Source organism: Myotis brandtii, unplaced genomic scaffold (assembly GCF_000412655.1).
Source record: "Myotis brandtii unplaced genomic scaffold, ASM41265v1 scaffold43, whole genome shotgun sequence".
NCBI lineage: Eukaryota > Metazoa > Chordata > Mammalia > Chiroptera > Vespertilionidae > Myotis > Myotis brandtii.
The window spans coordinates 647,765-665,724 of record NW_005366455.1 but is presented as its reverse complement, the minus strand read 5'-3'; the positions used below and the strand labels follow the sequence as shown (position 1 = coordinate 665,724).

Here is a 17,960-nt window from a genome sequence, read left to right as displayed (position 1 = left end):
CGCCTCTGTACCTCTGCACTTTACTTCCGCACCTCCTCTGAGTCTCAGTGTGCTTTTCTCTTTCCTTCTAGTTGTAGATTTTCCACTCAGCCAGCCTTCCTGTGGTTCTGGATGATGTCCGTTTTGTCTTTTAGTTGTATTTTTGAAGTTGTTGTGGGAGGCAGCAATTTCCAGTGTTTATCTATGCTGCCATCTTGGTTCTAATCAGAGTTCAAATTTCTTAATCACTTTTCAACTCTGAATTGTCAATGTCCATTTTTTTTTAAAGGATGATGTCCTGTGGGTCATCAGAATGTTAAGAATACATCATTTTCAAATTAATCTCTAAAAGGAGTAAAGCTATTGGTGCTAGGTACTTAAGGAAATATTCAGTTGTATGAAGTTAGCCTACCTTCAATTCCTGCTTCTGGAATATTGCCAAACACATCTGATGGACATCTCACGCACTTGTCCACCCAGCTACCATTTTTCTTCTTGGAGTTAAAAGACCCTGATACCCATTCTGTAAAGTTTGTTGCTGATGCTTTAGATCAGTGGTTCTCAACCTTCTGGCCCTTTAAATACAGTTCCTCAGGTTGTGACCCAACCATAAAATTATTTTCGTTGCTACTTCATAACTGTAATGTTGCTACTGTTATGAATCGTAATGTAAATATCTGATATGCAGGATGGTCTTAGGCGACCCCTGTGAAAGGGTCATTCGACCGCCAAAGGGGTCGCGACCCACAGGTTGAGAATGGCTGCTTTAGATGTTCACATGGGTACAGGCAATAACAAATGTGTCACAACTGCCCCGAGCACCAGGGATGCTAAGTTTTTGCCAGCTGTAAGACAAATGTCCATTTCAGGTATGTTAAAGTGTGAAAAAATGTGCACCTTAAATTGTTAAAATATAGTCACTAGCTGTGTGACCTTGTCCAAGTTACTTACCCCCTAAGTACCATTTTTCTTCTCTGTAAAATTGGGTTAATAACACCTACCCTATTGTGATGTTGAAAGCTTTAAATGAGACTATGCAAATAAAACATAAACTCAGAACTCGGCACATAATAGGCACACAGTAAATAATTGTCTTTTTTTTTAAATATCATGAGCTAAAGTAAAGATTGCAAAGTTTTACCTGGCTCTCTAGAGACGCCTTTAAACTTTTAACTTCTCTATCTGATTGTTGTTCCTTAAATTCCACTGCACATCAATGTTCTCCTCGTGAATTTCAATTAAAAGACCATCAGCACATTTGTAAAAAAAGTCAAAGATTATTTTATGGACTTAGTACTTTCTAGTGTCCAGTAGACAATGACTCCATGAATGTTTGATGATTTAAGGAATGAACAATCTTGAAAGGAATAGCCCTAAATAGAGAAAACATCAAATCTTTAAAGACTTTAAAACCTTTCATGGAATGGACATACACAGAATTATTTTCTAATATTTCAAGATTGTAGTCATGGCATTTTCAAAATGCAAGTAATTGTTATATCATAATGAACTTATGGTGAACCAAATATTATTTTAGCCAAATCTTAGCAATTTCTGCACGTGAAGAAGTACCAAGTCAATATATTTTCAAATATTCCTGCTTCAGATAAGGATAACCACGTATGAAGAGAAGCTTCCATCTTCTAAGCATAGCCCAAGGGGATTTTTTTTTGTCCATTCAAAGTTATTATGCTAATTATTAAAGTCGCCGAAATAAAAATTTCTAATACTGACATAGTCAAACTTGAGCTGAGTAAATTCTACACCATTTTAAAAAATAAAATATCAGGTTAATTTTAAGGACACTTTACTTTCATGATTACTGTTGTATAAATTGCTCTTAATATTCAAAGACACAAATGCTTAGTATTTTTTCTTTTCATAGAATAGCCATGTTAATATATGAAAGTTGTTTAATAAGTGAAGCGCAGAAGACTGAAACTATAAATAAATGAAAACATATCCATAAAATATCATTCACCACTTAGCAACAATCTCCTTAAGATTCCTAAATATTCCTTAATCCTTTTTTTTCTTTGTGCAATTTCTTTTTAATTTTTTTTAAAAATATATTTTATTGATTTTTTACAGAGAGGAAGGGAGAGGGATAGAGAGCTAGAAACATCGATCAGCTGCCTCCTGAACACTCCCTACTGGGGATGTGCCCGAAACCAAGGTACAAGCCCTTGACCGGAATCTAACCTGGGACCTTTGAGTCCACAGGCTGATGCTCTATCCACTGAGCCAAACCAGTTAGGGCTCCTTAATCCTTTTGATAAGTAGATTTCAGCTGCTAAATCAATGTGAAAATGGGGACCATGAGGACCCTGCTAACTTAGATTATAAAAGTTTTATTTAAATGTTCATACCATCTGTTTATATTAAAGCAAAAAAAGTAAGTTCTTGAAATAAACAACCTGGGGACAATTCAGACACTACCGAGGAAAACTAATGTGAAATAATTTTTAAACTAAAAATTTCTGCCTAAAATCTCCAAGCAGGGTCTGTCAAATCATTTCACCCAGATTCCAAATACAAACCAAGATAGGTATTCCAATGCACAAGACATTTCTGATCAGTGGACAATCATCTATTGAGCACCTACTGAATGTGAGGCACTATTACACGTTTTCAGAAAACAGCCATGAAGAGGAAAATTTTCCCACATATGTTTTAGTTTATATTAGCTAAAAGTTAATAACATAATAGGGAGTAACACTACATACTTTTTTAATAAAAAAAACAAATTAAGGTCAGAGAATTGGTAGTGACCTAGAGTTGGGGGGACTGTTGTTCAGAGAAGGACCCCATAAGTGACGTTGAGAAGAGACATGTATCATGTGAAGGAGCCAGTCATGCAAAGGGAGGGGTTTTCCAGCGACAGCAGTGAGAACAAGGCTCTTGTGCAGGAATGAACCTGGAGCACTTGAGGAAGGGCAAAAAAGGCCAACATGGTTGGAAAAGAATGAGATGGGAAGGGCGGTAGGAGGGATGGGGTCAGAGGGCAATTAAATGGGGTCTGGAGATATGTTTAGAAATTTAATTCTACTTTGTGTATCGGAGAGTTGTTGGCAGGTTTTGACCAGAACAGTAGTATAATATGTGTATTTATGATTTATGTATTTAAAAGATGAGTCTATCTGTGGGAGTGGGGGGAAAGGGGAGCAGTTAGCTAGTTACATTGGCCTGGGGAATAGGTGATGGGGCTTTCAAAGCCCTATAAAATTTTGATGTGTGGAGCCAGCAGGACTTGCTAATGGATAAAATGTGAGATGAGAAAAAAAGGGATAAAGAGATGTTTAATTTAATTTAGATGAATTTGTGTCACTTTCATGGTAGTTCTTGTTGTCATGGAGATAAGGACTAAAATTCAATGCTGTGCAATCTCAACTAATGTTTTTCATGAACAATACCAAATCCGAATTCTAATTGCTGTGTCCTCTATAAATAATCGATGCCATATTCCTTTTTTCTCTATTTGGTTTTATTTTTTTCAATCACCATTTATCCCTCCATACCCTTTTACACCTCCACACCCCTCCCACAGTCACCACACTATTGTTCGTGTCCATGAGTTCTTTTTTTTTTCCTTTTTAAAGTCAATGTCATAATTCTGAACACCAATTTTTCAGTGTTGTCTCCAATTACCTTTGGTGATAGAACAGGTTGCATTATGAAATCAGCCAAGAATGCTAAAGTATACCTCTATACAAATTAAGAAAAAAACTCTAATCTTTTTCTCTACTTCCCAATCTACTTTGACATAAAATTGTATTAACGGTCACTAAAAATGATAATTATATTCTATTTCAAATTTATTTCAGGTAGGTCATGTCTCAGTTAAGCCTAAAAATTAATTATATTCTATTTCAAATTTATTTCAGGTAGGTCATAAAGTCTCAGTTAAGCCTAAAAATAAATATTGAAAAAATACAGTGGATGAGTTGTGTGCTATAATTAAAATAGAGTAGTATGGTCTCTGGTCCTTATGGAACTTATCCAACTGTGCTGCAAGAATTTTTCTTCAGATGTGAACTTCTATCCAGATGTGTCCATTGAGCTCCATGAGGTCTTTGCCAGCTGAGTGGTGATCATTTTCATCCTTCTCAATTACTAGAGTAAATCAAAGATTAAACATTTCACATTATACAACAGAAATTATTCTGGGCTCCTTTACATGGCATTAAAAGTAAACATTTAGTTAACATCTTACAGAGCTGTGTGAGTTCTGTCCCAGTCACAGCTTAACTCTCCTGTGAGTGAGAAACGCGAGACTAAAATGCAATCTTCCCTATAGGGAGTTTAAAAAATATCCATAGCTATGCCATAAATAATTCATTTGAAATCTTGTTCAGGTCTTAATAAGGAAAGCTTACAAAAATGACCCCCTCGTGATAATGACTTTAGACTCTGCAAACGCTATTCTACCCTTACAAAAATCAGTGTGTGCCCACACCACATCTTCAAAAGGAAAGGAAAGAGGTGTGTCTATGATAATGAGAAGTAAGGGTGCTTTGGGTTTAAAAAGTAGGTTTTAAAGATTTAACATGTTTTTTGTTACCCTTTTATTTTCCTCACTGATGACTGTTTCTTCCAGAACACGAAAGATGAATAATGCATGTTCTCCTTGGTAGATAGAGACTGTAAGGTTGGCTCAGGGTGTTGCAACATTTGGACTCACATCTCACCCAGCCTTCTGACTGAGAGGAGGATGCTGTGAAATCACTAGGTGCCTTGGGAATGGATCCATGTCCCACTCATGTTCACCCAAAGCACCCCAGTGAAACACATCCTTTAGTGCCTCTGCTGACGAGCCGAGCGGAACCCACTGCTGACTGTTGGAGAGCGAAGCATCTCTTGTTTTTATTTCTTAATGAGGTATTCCAAAAGGAAGGGGTTTGCATAACTCACGTGACTCTGCAGGTTCCATTTCAAAAGAAAAACAAAAACAAATGGTTTGTGGTTCTGTTGAGTCAAGCCATGATGTGATGTAAATGTACTAACAGTCCTAGCAAGGGCACACTCATGCTTGTGAACCCTGGGCCAGCAAGGGAGCAGGCTGTTCCCAGCACCGATGAGCTATGTGTCCAAGAAAGAAGCTGCACCAGCCCTTCCTGGTGGGCCCAGCCTCCCGCCTGCCCAGCAAACCCGCCTGACTGCGGGTGTGGGGGAAGCTCCTTGTCCAGACACGATGCCCACCCAGGCCACCAGGGAGGAGGCCGTTCAGGGACAAGCTGGGGAGAGCTTGGACCTCACACTGGCTGGGGAACCCTAAGGGGGGGAAAGCCCTATTTTATTCTTTCAATGCAGTTCCCAGCAGGAAGAACAGGATAGGAGGCTCCCGCCTGCTCCAGATTAAAGGAACCCGCAGTTTCCAAGTGAAGAAGGGGGGTTCCTTGTCCAGCATTCGCCGGGTCGGCAGCTTAAAGAGCAGCAAGTTATCACGGCAGGACTCAGAGTCTGAGGCTGAGGAGCTGCAGCTGTCCCAGAGCAGGGACACTGTCACTGACCTAGGTAACAGAGAGGAGTGGGGTGTGCAGGGACGTGGGGGGTAGGAAGACAGGGCCCAAATCCTGAACAGCCAAAGTCCATTTTCTTACGCATCCAAAGGTGGAGGGCAGAGCCATAAGTTAGACCATTCATTCAGTCTGAAAACCATACTACCCTTAGAGCAGGGCTGCCCAACCCTTAGTGGGCACATGGGTCACCTGGGAGTCTTGATAAGATACAGATTCTGTTTCAGTCTGGGGTGGGACCCTGAGAGTCTAGACGTAAAGCTGATGCTGCGGGTCAAGGTCCACAGTTTGAGGAATGAGGACGTAGAGTATCTATTTGGGAGAGAAGACACTTTAGTGACAGGGGCAGTTTTTTGAAATCCAGATGTTTCTTTAAAGCAAGACATAAGTATTCCCTTGGGGACAGCTAGCTAAAGGTCTCTATGTTTTAAAGTTTCTATTTCACATTAAAAGCAACCAAAATATCAGAGAGGGGCGATTGTCTAGAGCTGACAGTTAGTGACCTTCAGCAAGTCAGTGTCTCAGGAATTTTTCTCCATCTAAACAATGGGAATAATTCTATTTGCTCCTTGCCTACTCTGAAGGGAGGCTCTAAAGATAAACACCTGAAGGTGAGGTCTTTATACAACCAGAGCATTGGGGATGGAGCTTGTCACTGTAGGATCCAAAGAGACTCTGAATCTCAAAATGTGTTAGTCCTATGGGCTCTGGTTATCATCTTAATAGAAAGGAAGAAGGTTAAGCAGGCATGCTGATAGGACTCACTAACTGCCTGGAATTTAACTATTACGTAAAAGTTGAAGCACACTTTCTTTGTCATTCAGTCCCTATATGAGAAGCAAAAGAGAAACGTCTCCTTTCTAGGTGAAATTGTTTCAGAAATCAGTCAGGAACTATCGATAAATGACCAATCGAGCCTGCGAAATAGCAGCTGAGTATATCTATTCGAAGTGAGTTTATAATAGGAAACATTTCTACACCCATGGACCCTTGCCTTTGAAAATAGCTAATTTATGTGTTTAAGATTCAGCTTATGTTTTAAGGAGACAATAGAAGAAACCCCATGACTTCTTTTGGTACAGGTTTGAAACTGAAGCAATATCATCAGTTAGTTTGGGGTGGGGGGGGGATATTCAGTTAATTGAATTGGTCAATTAAGCCTGACCAGTTGAGTCAAAATAGCCAGGGTAGAAGCATAGTTTTGTCATAGAGAAAACCCAAGAAAGCTTTTAGATTTGAGGACAAAGCTTCATTATTTAGTATACTAAGTAGTGAATTCCTGAGAGGTGTCTCCTGCATATGTTCCCACAGAAGGAAATCCTTTTTGTCCACGATTAGACACATTTGCTTTCAAATTCCTTTTTATTTTTCCAAGGCACCTCCCCATCTTTGAAATAGCTCTGCCAGTAAAGCCAGGTGGTGTTAGGGACAGTAGCGCCATCCATAGGCACAGCAGTGGAGGGGGCAGTAGCACTCTGTGTGGCCACTGCAGGTTGGTTGGTGTCCCTATTCAACTCTACCTGCGAGGTCTGGGCAGTCTGGAATGCATTTGGGCACACTCACCCAATAACTTGCTCATCTCAGCAATTCAAAGACTTGACCCTGTTTTTTCTCTGCTCCCATGTCTAAACAGGGAAGCCACCTTAACAGGGGTCATAAATGTCTTTGTAATTGCCAGTACAGCTGATGGTGAAGGGAACAGCTCCTATTAATATTCCTCCACTAAAATCGAGGCTATGCCCTGAAACCCACTGGGCCATGGTAGTCTGCCCTAGGATTCAAAAGCATGGAGAATTGTACCATACCAACGTGCTCTCCAAGGAGACCGAACAACATAACCTCTCTTGGTATTTTTCTTTTGAAGAAGGGAGCCCGTGGAGTGCAAGCGAGCCCAGCATCGAGCCAGAAGGAATGAGTACTGCCGGCACAGAGGAGAATTACCACAGGAACATGTCGTGGCTTCATGTGAGTAGGAATCTCAGAAAGAACCCTGAGATCAATTTCTTTGGGCACCTGGAAAGATCCATGATGGGAGGACAGAAGATTATACTAAAGCCATCAATCCAGTTTAGTCTTCAAGAAAAACCAGAGGCTTATATTTCAGTGGAACCTCTCAGTATTCACCATAAGTGGTGTTCTGCTGGGTACTATTCCTTTTAAGTTTAACTAAGACCAAGGATTCTTTGTTATGGCTGACTTTTGGGTCACCTAAGTCAGGGAAAAATCATGAATGGCTAGGCCAGATTGGTGGTCAACACAGCTTGAGTGACACAGGCAAGGCATCATGACCAGTTTTATGCAGGTTATCACAGATACTGAGAGCAAGGTCATGGTGCTGGTCTTGAGTCTGCTCTCCATCCAGTATGGCACATAGTCTCTCCCAGGTTAGGGGTTGGGGTGGGTTCTAGTTTCAGGAAGGGTGGAAGCATCCAGAGGATTACTCTATGCATATGTGACTAACCTTGTGGCTCTAGAAATGCTAGTGCCTTTGGGGAAGGCACTGAAGAGTTCACTCCTTGTCTTAAAATAACTATTTTAAATCAACTGAGTTCTTTTCTGGAATCTAACTTGGGAAGTCTAGGAGATGTGAGGATTTGAGCCAGATCAAGCCACAAGTAAGGTGCTAGAATGGCCTAAAAGACAAAGAAAAATGTTAATTTGTGGAGAGAGGAAAGAAAACTCTACAGTGGAGTTCAAGGCCTAGCTGAAGGTCATAGGTCAGGGTGGAAGATGCAGAACTGTGTTTAAGTTCCATAAAGGGGGGCTGGAGTTAAAGACCATCCCACAGCTATCAAAGGTCAGCCAAATCCCTTAGGGCAGAACTTCTCGTCAGTTTATGCTCTTCTATCTGGCTCCTTCCGAAATAGAAGAGCTGAAAAAATACTGTGATGTCTTTCAAGGTCAGAATCTTCATTTGAAAATATATGGAAATCATATTCTTCAAAATAATCATTTTAAGTTTTTAAAGATTACAATCTTTTATTGTTTCAAAAGATCTTTCTACCAAGTGTGAATGGAGGTAGCAAAAAAAGCCAAGTACATTAAGGCTTATACCTCTTTGTTCTCTTATGGGAATTATTGAATCATTGTGGTTTCAGGACCCATCAAGGAACATTGATGTTCTCAGTTTCCATCTCCCACCCCACATATATGTTCCTAATTTGTGTGCACTCCGGTGGCCCGGTTGAGTCTCAGAGACGTCTGTGTTTCAGGTCATGATCTTGCTGTGCAACCAGCAAAGCTTTATCTGCACCCATGTTGACTACTGCCACCCACACTGCTACCTGCACCACAGCCGCTCCTGTGCCCGGCTGGTCAGGGCCATCAAGCTGCTGTATGGAGACACCGTGGACTCCCTCCGGGAGAGCAACAACAACAGCAACGTGGCTCTCAGGGGCAAGAAGCAGAAAGAGGTGAGTGACTGATCAGTCAGTACAATAATATGCCAGTTTCAGGGAAAGTGATGTTCTAATAATCTTTCATCTGGAAATAAAAACTTCGGATCACTGTAGTTCTATCGCAGGCTACAGGTCTCCCTGATTCTGAGCAAAGGTAGAAGATGAGTGCAAGAAAGACAAAGGATTGGTCTTCATGTCCGTGAACAAACATGGAATCATTTCCAAGGTTTTGTCTTATTTCCATGAGTAAATATGAACACGTGGGGCAGTAGTAAGGAGTAGGTTATTGTGGTAGGCAGAATAATACCCCCACGTTGTCTGCATTTTAATCCCTGGAACCAGTGAATATACCTCATGTGACAAAAGTAATTTCGACTATAAGAATAAAGAATCTTATAATGAGGAGAGTAACCTGAATGATCCATGATAAGGGTCCTTATATGTGAAAAAAAGAGGCAGGAGAGGCAGAGAAAGAGATGTGACAACAGACGTAGAGGTCAGAATGAGGCAGGGCTGTGAGCCAAAAACTGCTGGCAGCCAGAGGCTGCAAAAGATAAGGCAATGAATGATTCCCGAAAGCCTCCAGAAGGGATGCAGCCCTGTCACTCCATCGTAGACCTCTGACCTTCAGAACTGTAAGATAGTAAATTTGTGTTGTTTTAAGACATGAAGGTTGTGGTCATTTGTTAAAGCAACAATAGGAAACTGATACCATTAGGTGCTATTAAGAAATAAATGGCCCAACTATTCACAGATAAATAGATAACACAGTCATCTAGGTCAAATCAGACCTAGAAACTCCTTCAAGAAACGATTACATTTTCTAAGCATTCAGCTGCACTTTCCTGACAGCTGAGCTGGCAGAAGATGAAGTCAACCGCCAGGCTGCCCTGTTCCTGCCAGGAAAGCCTTGGGTTGCCCACCTGCCCCTGAGCAGGCATGATGGCCAAGACGCCCGACTGAGTGCCGCTGGCTGCCCAGGCAGCTGCTTCTCCCAAGTGGTTTTGCAAAGAGGTTTTTATATAATACCTATTCATTTCCATAAGCATTCATGGTGCACCTGCTGTTGGCGCAGTATTAGGCCAGACATTCTGGGAGACATGAAAAATAAACAAGTATGAGGCAAGGACCTTTTGCAAGCCAGGTTTGGTGGGTTGGGGGAATGACAATTAGATACAAATCAAATAGCTAGAGAATATGAGCAAGAACAAAAATTTCACAGTTGAGTTGTGTAGCAATTTGTAATGTTTTAGCACTTGCAAAGGGATTTAAAAAAAAAACAAAACTACAGCCGAAACCGGTTTGGCTCAGTGGATAGAGCGTCGGACTGCGGACTGAAAGGTCCCAGGTTCGATTCCGGTTAAGGGCATGTACCTGGGGAATATCAAAGTCTTTTAACTAGACTCTATTGCATCTCATGGTATTCAAACTACACAAATTCTGAGGGAAAAGCAGGTGGGGAATAGATCAATGTGGGTAACAAACTGCATGAACTGCTACATGCTGGCATAAAAGAAAAATATATACATACGCATGTTTGTGTGTATGCATAGAGACAGACATGTATATAGACAGATATACCTCAAACATACATAAATGACACTACATTCAAAGAAAACCTATTTTCATTAGGTAAGCTCTCCTACATACAAAAAACTTCCTTAGCTTTAATAGAAAACCATATATATTGGAAGTTGTAAAAGTAAACCAGCCTAAAATGAATGTTCATTGTTCACACACTCTGAGATTTCTTTCTGCCGTATCTGTTCCAACTGTACCCTCACCTGTAAATTCATACATGACCAAACCCAAACATCCTTCAAACTCCAACTCAAATCCCCCCTCCTTTCAGAAGCCTTTTCTGATCTCCCTAATGTTAACCACAGGGCATACTGCAGGTGGATAGGCAATGTTATTTTTCTTCCCTCCTTTTTTTAAATGACACAGGCATCTACTTGTGCATTTTTAATTCTTCATTCAATTGAAGAATTGAATTCATTAATTCATCCATCATCTGTCTATTAAATTTTTAAGAACCTATGGCCCATGCTGAGTCCATACTATGTGCTGGGTATGATAGTGGGCTGCATAGTGCTGGGGTGTTTCGTGAGTGCCCTCCCGCTCTGGTCCAAACAGGACACTGGGCTGAAGCAGCAGGAAAGGTTTCTCTGCATTGCTGACATTTCTGAAAGGGAAGAGAAAGGAAAGAAGTGAGTGTCCTCTCTTCTTAACTTATTTAAATTAGTCATATGGGTGGAGAGCTTAAAGATGCATTGAGTCTTCTGTGGTAAACATTTTATTTCCAAAATGCCGCCTCCTGTTCAAGCTCTGTTGTTGTTTTTCCCTCTCATGATGTTCCCATTTGCCTGGTCTGATTCTGTCACGTGAATGAACAATGCCCACATTTTCAGAGCCAAAGTGAAAACAGAGTGGGCAGTAAATCAAGAATGAAAGCAGTGCTTCTGAATAAAGTCAAGTATTATGAGCAGTCGGTAGTTTGTTCCTATTTCCTTTTGGGCTGGTTTTATGGTAGAATATGTGTGTGGCAGTGAGTACGTTTTGTTAACCCATCTCACTCTGACCCACCTGTTCCTCTGCATCTCAGTGCTCAGAGACTCACTGTGCATCTGGTAGTCTATTTCACTGCACTTTCAAACTCGAGCGGTTTTATAAACTACCAGATATATACCAAGTTCACCAAAGAATTATTAGATTTTCCTACATATCTGTACCTTGTCTAGTGGTATGTTCTAAACAGAGTAAGTGTTCAATTAGTGCTTGCTGATGAAGAAAGGAGTCACATTTTCCAAAAATTCTGAATAACATTTGTTAAATTAAATATTGATAAGTAAGGTAAGTTTTCATTAAAAAAATCCAGACGTTTCCATTTGCCTGGTCTGATTCTGTCACGTGAATGAACAATGCCCACATTTTCAGAGCCAAAGTGAAAACAGAGTGGGCAGTAAATTAAGAAAGCAGTGCTTCTGAATAAAGTCAAGTATTATGAGCATTGGTATTTTGTTCCTATTTCCTATTTGACTTGTTTTATGGTAGAATATGTGTGTGGCAGTGAGTACATTTTGTTAACCCATCTCACTCTGATCAACCTGTTCCTCTGATCTCAGTGCTCAGAGACTCATTGTGCATCTGGTGGTCTATTTCACTGCACTTCCAAAATCGAGTGGTTTTATAAACTACCAGATATATACCAAGGTCACCAAAGAATTATTAGATTTTTCCTACATATATGTACCTTGTCTACTGGTATGTTCTAAACAGAGTAAATGTTCAGTTAGTACTTGCTGATGAAAAAAGAAGTCACATTTTCCAAAAATTCTGAATAACATTTGTTAAATTAAATATTGATAAATAAGGTAAGTTTTCATTAAAAAATATTCAGACAAAGGATAAAGGAGTAAAATATTTATAAAATTCAAGAATTTATGTTTTAAAATAATTGTAATGACCTGGGAAATATTCATTATAATGTCATAGTGACCTTCACAGGGTAGGGGATTTTAGACACCTCATTTTCTTCTATATAGTTCTTTGTGTTGGTTTTCCAGATATTCTGCAATTTGCCTGTATTGTTTTATAAATAGAATAAAAGAGCAGTGCCACTTTCTTAAATTCTAAAATTACATGTGATAATCATTCTCTGTATTTATATGGAAAATGATTGTCACATAATTTTAGAATAGTTTTCAAATTATAAAAAAAAAGGCATGGTGTTTGTGCTTGTTTATTGCTTTACATTCACAGAAAAAAATGCAGGATTTCTCTCCCAAAATGATATGTGTTCACAAAAATGTGCTTCCAAGTTTTTACCTTTAGAAAACACAGCAAAATTTTGAATTCATTTCCAACTATATTTCATTTAAAAAGTTCATTCCATACCAGTCATATAATAGATGTGTTGTCTTGGGTCTTTTTGTCAGAGTTTTGAAAGACTTTCTTGGAACATGCATGTACTTTTAGATTTGCCTTCCCTTTCAAAATATCTCCATCTATAACACTGTAGCGCACTGTTCAAAAATCTTAAGGAGCTCAGTTTTGTCCTTTGGCATTGAGGGAGAAAGTGTTTCATTGACATGGCACTGGAAAAACAAATGAGCACTTATTCTGTGCAAAGGGATGGATCCCTCTTGGCACAGCCTGGAGTGCAAAAATAGGAGGAAGCTGGTCTCAGGATAAATAAACAAGAACCTGTCACCGTTGGGACCGATCATTCTCCCAGCTGCTCGGTCCACTCCATTCTGTGGCATTTAGGAGTCAGGGGAAGACATTGTCTCCTTCGTGCTTACAGAGATGAGTCAGGCCTATTCTTGGACCCTGGGGGAGGGACCAGTTTGAAAGGACGATTAGATGAGCATGCTTTTTTTTAAAGAAGGTAGCCTACCTGTGCAACTCAGGCCTAGATCATAGATGCTCTGAACTCGTGCTTCCTAGATGGGTCTTTTTATTATTACTTTCTAACACTCCTCCTTGAAATGGTTTCATTCTTATGTGACCAAATGGTCGACTTGTAACCTCCAACCCTGTAAAGGGACTCCTAGGTAGAGTGGATTTTAACCGACTTCATATTTTAAAAGATTTGTGTTTTAACAGCTTGGTGGAGTATAATTAGCCCTAAAATGAAAGTCAAGAGGCCCTTGTCCTTTTCTCATTCTGCTAACAACCAGTTTTGCAACTTGGCCGAGTTACTTCATCTATCTGGATCCCGTTTCCTTCGTGTAAAGAAGACCTGTTGATACATATCCCTATGCTTCCTTTTTATTACAAAGTCAACTGCATTTAATTTTCAAGGAGTGTGCACCCCAAAAGGCCTGAAATCGTCTTTCCCATGAGATGAGGAGGGTTGTTGGAGGATCTGGGGACACTGCGCTGCGGGTTTGGGAGCGAGCACAGCACTCTGCGTGACATGCCCCTGTGCTTTTCAGTGCTCAGACAAGTCCTGCCTGAGGACACCTTCTCTGAAGAAGAGAGTTTCAGATGCCAACCTGGAAGGGAAAAAGGACTCGGGAATGCTGAAGTACATCAGACTGCAGGTATTGGCACCTGGATCAGAAACAGTCATGGAGCCGTGACAGGCAGAGGGCTCCAGCTACCCTATTTGCTAATGTTTGGTTCATATGGTGCCATCTGGCACCGTGTCAACATGATGGTTCCTTTAATAAATGAGCTAGGGTGCCACCAAGTGTGCAAGGAAAATACCCCTCCTTGCTAGACAGCCAGCTTCTACTGTGACAGGGTTTTTGGAGTATGGCTGTAACCATGCCTCTCCCCTCTCTCCCTCCACCAATGGAGCTAGTTTCTCACTAGTGTGTGGTGGCGGTGCTCACAGGTCTTGGAAGGACAGTATCTGGGCTCCAATCCCACATCTGCTGCTCTGGCACCAGGCCTTGGGCAACTTACCTAATTTCTCTCCGTCTTAGTTATCATCCCCTATCGGATTATAACTAGACCCATCTCAAAGGATTATTGCATGGATGAAATAAAATAGTACTCTTACCTACTTATTCAGTGCTTGACACTTCGATATATTGTTATTACAACCAAAGCTCTAAATCATAATACATTTCCCCATGGGGGGAAAATACTTTTTATGATTTTCCTGAAAGTGTTTAAAATAATAGTTAAAGACCTAGACTTGCTTGGAACCTATATTGATTGCCTAAATTATCTGAAATAATGGATTAAATAGGATTTTGTGAGCTAATCAGGGGTAGCAACCATAAGGTATAATAGTATTTCAAGGGCAAAATGCCATCCAAATTCACACTGGTTTAGAAAACCAACTTCCTGAGTAGAATCCCTTTGTAAATTAGAGATTGCTCGTAGTTTTCAGTGGAAATCAACTCTTAACAGGAAAGAAAACAGGATGCTTCAAAAGCCCATCTGGCCTGGCCAGCATGGCTCAGTGGTTGAGCTTCATCCTATGAACCATGAGGTCATGGTTCAATTCCCGATCATATATTATTTTATTTTTTTTTGTTACAGCCATCAGGACTCTTAGCACAGATATGTTGGCTAGAGACTCATTTTTCTCCTAGAGCTGTACTTATTCTACAGTTTATTCCTTAGGTGTTTGCAAAGCCTTTTTTTTGTTGTTTGTTTTTTAATATATATTTTATTGACTTTTTACAGAGAGGAAGGAAGAGGGATAGAGAGTTAGAAACATCGATGAGAGAGTAACATCGATCAGTTGCCTCCTGCACACCCCCCTCTGGGGATGTGCCTGCAACCAAGGTACATGCCCTTGACCGGAATCAAACCCGGGACCCTTGAGTCCACAGGCCGACGCTCTATCCACTGAGCCAAACCGGTTACGGCCAAAGCCGTTTTTATGGTGAAAGCATCATAAAATTAGTATGATTTTTTCCTAATTATGTACCAACTAATAAGGTATAAAGCTTATAATATGCCATGCCAATAAATATGCCCCATTTTAGAAGGTATTCTAAGGTCATTTAAGGGAAGTCATTAAAGTCATTTACGGGAGAAGTGGCACATAAGTCTCAAGGGGAGAAGAGCAATCACACATGTGAAGCCATGGTTTCCATCTCTCCCAGGTGATGAGCCTGTCGCCTGCTCCCTTATCTCTGCTCATCAAGGCAGCACCAATTCTGACGGAGGAGATGTATGGGGATATCCAGCCAGCTGCCTGGGAGCTCCTGCTCAGCATGGATGAGCACATGGCTGGGGCGGCAGGTAAGGAAAGACCACCTGGAACCCCGGTCCTGCTGCCACGCATCCCGGTGTTCAAACAAGAGAGAGACGCATTTATTCCAGTTGCACTCCTAGGTCAGATGGACAGCAGTTGTTAGAACTGAACAGAGCCATGCACTGCAGTGAGGCAGGCCTTGGCTCTGGGTGTCCTCTCCATTTCACTGGATAGTTTGCACAGGAGCAGTGGGTCTCTCCCAGGGTGTCACCAAATTATAGAGAATGGTTTTCTCCAGAACCTACATGGTCTCTATATTTCACAAAGAATCAAATTCTTCATTTTGTTCGATTGCCCAGATTTACATGAACCACCATCATTTGTTTTCTTAAATCTTATGCGAGCCATGTTCTATATCCAAATTACAATATAAAAACAAATTTGTTGAAATTTAAGTGACATGTCCAAAGGCAGTAGGTACAAAATGTGGGTTCTTCACTTTTTTTTCCTGCTTTTTGAACATATTTCTTTAGTTTTATATACTTATTTTAATTGCAGAATACGCAAGGTGATAATTCAAATAACACAAAAATGTATGAAGGTAAAAGTGTAACTCTTTTCCCTTGACTCCCAGTCCACTTCTTCAGAGGCAAAAATTTTTAAGTATCTCAGGACCCTTTTGGGTACACTAGGCGTATGTATGTATGTATGTATGTATGTATGTATTGCATGTTTCCTTTTTCACACAAATAGGACAACACCATTTACATTTTTCATTTATATCTAGGAAACCATTTTTTAATTTTAAGAGTTTATTTGAGCAAAAATGCAATTCAAATTGAGCAGTGCCAAACCAGAAGTGATGAGGAGCTCTCTAACCGGAGCTCAGGGAGAAACTTTTATAGAGAAAAGACAGAAGCAAAGTAAGACGGTTATTGACTGGCTGTAACTTAGAGCCTAGTCGACTGTTTGTGATTGGTTTTTCTTAGTGTATTGATTTATATCCTGAGGCATTTCCCGGCTAAGATTTTGGTTTGCTTACACAGGCACCCATGGCATTAAAGCCACATCCCTATAATGGCCTCCTTGTTTAATTAATTTAACAATTTCCCCCTTTTGGTTACCTTCTCATCTGAGATATTGATCAAAAAATTGGTATTAGCACCAACTTTCAGTCACCATTAGAGTTCAGTTGCTTTTGTCTCATTGTGAAACCCATAGGCTATGTTGTCTGATCTATGGAAGCGTTGTTTTTTGCTGTTCATCTCTTTGTTCATTTTATTTCTGTGTCTCTAAGCACAGTGATGTGCCACTGATAGCTGTGAGCGTGCATATCAGACCTCTAAGAGGACATAGCAAACCAGGGAGACTTCACTGGTAACTATTAGGAGGATAATACCAAGAAACTGAAGTATACTCCTTAGCCAGGGCCCCCATGAACCAAACCAGTGGTATCAAATAAATCAAAGAATGTAGCTGAAAGGGCATGAGCCAGTTGGCCTGTTTGTTAATTTCTTGCATTTGCTACAATACAGAGGTGCTGACCCGTACAGTGTGAGAGATTTTTTGTGACACAGACAATAAGGAAATCATTCTAAAACCTCCTTCGCAAGAAACTTCAGGGGCTTTTGTTGTGCAGCTATGGCCTTAGCAGTAGATTCACCGATAGTTGCCAGAGTTAAGGTGCAAAAATCAAGTGGTGAAAAGGCAAAAGAAATAAAAGTTTCATAGGAAGGGGGGGGGGGTGTAGGAAGAGATTATCCAAAGAATTTATATGCATATAAGCATAACCATGGACATAGACTATAGGGTGGTGAAGAACTGGGGAGGAGGGCAGGGGCAGACTAAAAGGGGTCAATGGGGAAGAAAGGGGACATCTGTAATATTTCAACAATAAAAATAATTTAGCCCTAGCCAGTTTGGCTCAGTGGAAAGAGCCTAGGCCTGCCCCGGTTCGATTCCGGTCAAGGGCACATACCTCAGTTGCAGGCTCCTCCCCAGCCCAGGCCCTGGTCAGGGCACATGCAAGAGGCAACCAATTGATGTGTGTTTCTCTCACATCAATGTCTCTGTCTGTCTTTCCCTCTCTTCCATTCTCTCTAAAATCAATGGAAAAATATCCTCAGGTGAGGATCAAAAGAATAAAAAATAAATAAATTTAAAAATAATAACATAGAAATCATGTCACTACACTTGCTATGTGATCCAGCCATTCCACTCCTAGCACAAAACAACAAAAAAAGGATGAAGACCTTGATCTGTGATCATGGGAGCGTTGTTTGGCCACAAGATGGCGTCTGCTTCTGGGGAGGAACCTCTTAGTGAACTTGAATTTTAGATTTCCCTGGGGCGTACAGTTCCAAGAATCTGGAGGAGCTCTTTTTAGTTGGAGGATGTAGAGCC

General features: G+C 40.6%; 1 protein-coding gene across 10 annotated transcripts in view; it reads left to right on the top strand.

Annotated features, from left to right (window-relative positions):
* Positions 1 to 17,960, top strand: part of UNC80 (unc-80 homolog (C. elegans)) — a 176,271-nt gene that overhangs the window by 92,801 nt on the left and 65,510 nt on the right. For 7 of the 10 annotated variants that reach the window (XM_014546052.1, XM_014546049.1, XM_014546048.1 and 4 more), the window contains exons 27-31: positions 5,290 to 5,493; positions 7,360 to 7,460; positions 8,708 to 8,908; positions 13,834 to 13,941; positions 15,466 to 15,604. In XM_014546052.1, coding sequence (XP_014401538.1) covers positions 5,290 to 5,493; positions 7,360 to 7,460; positions 8,708 to 8,908; positions 13,834 to 13,941; positions 15,466 to 15,604 — 753 coding nt within the window. The remainder of the gene's footprint in view (positions 1 to 5,289; positions 5,494 to 7,359; positions 7,461 to 8,707; positions 8,909 to 13,833; positions 13,942 to 15,465; positions 15,605 to 17,960) is intronic. The other 3 variants (XM_005874189.2, XM_005874188.2, XM_014546053.1) reach the window with 1 other exon arrangement.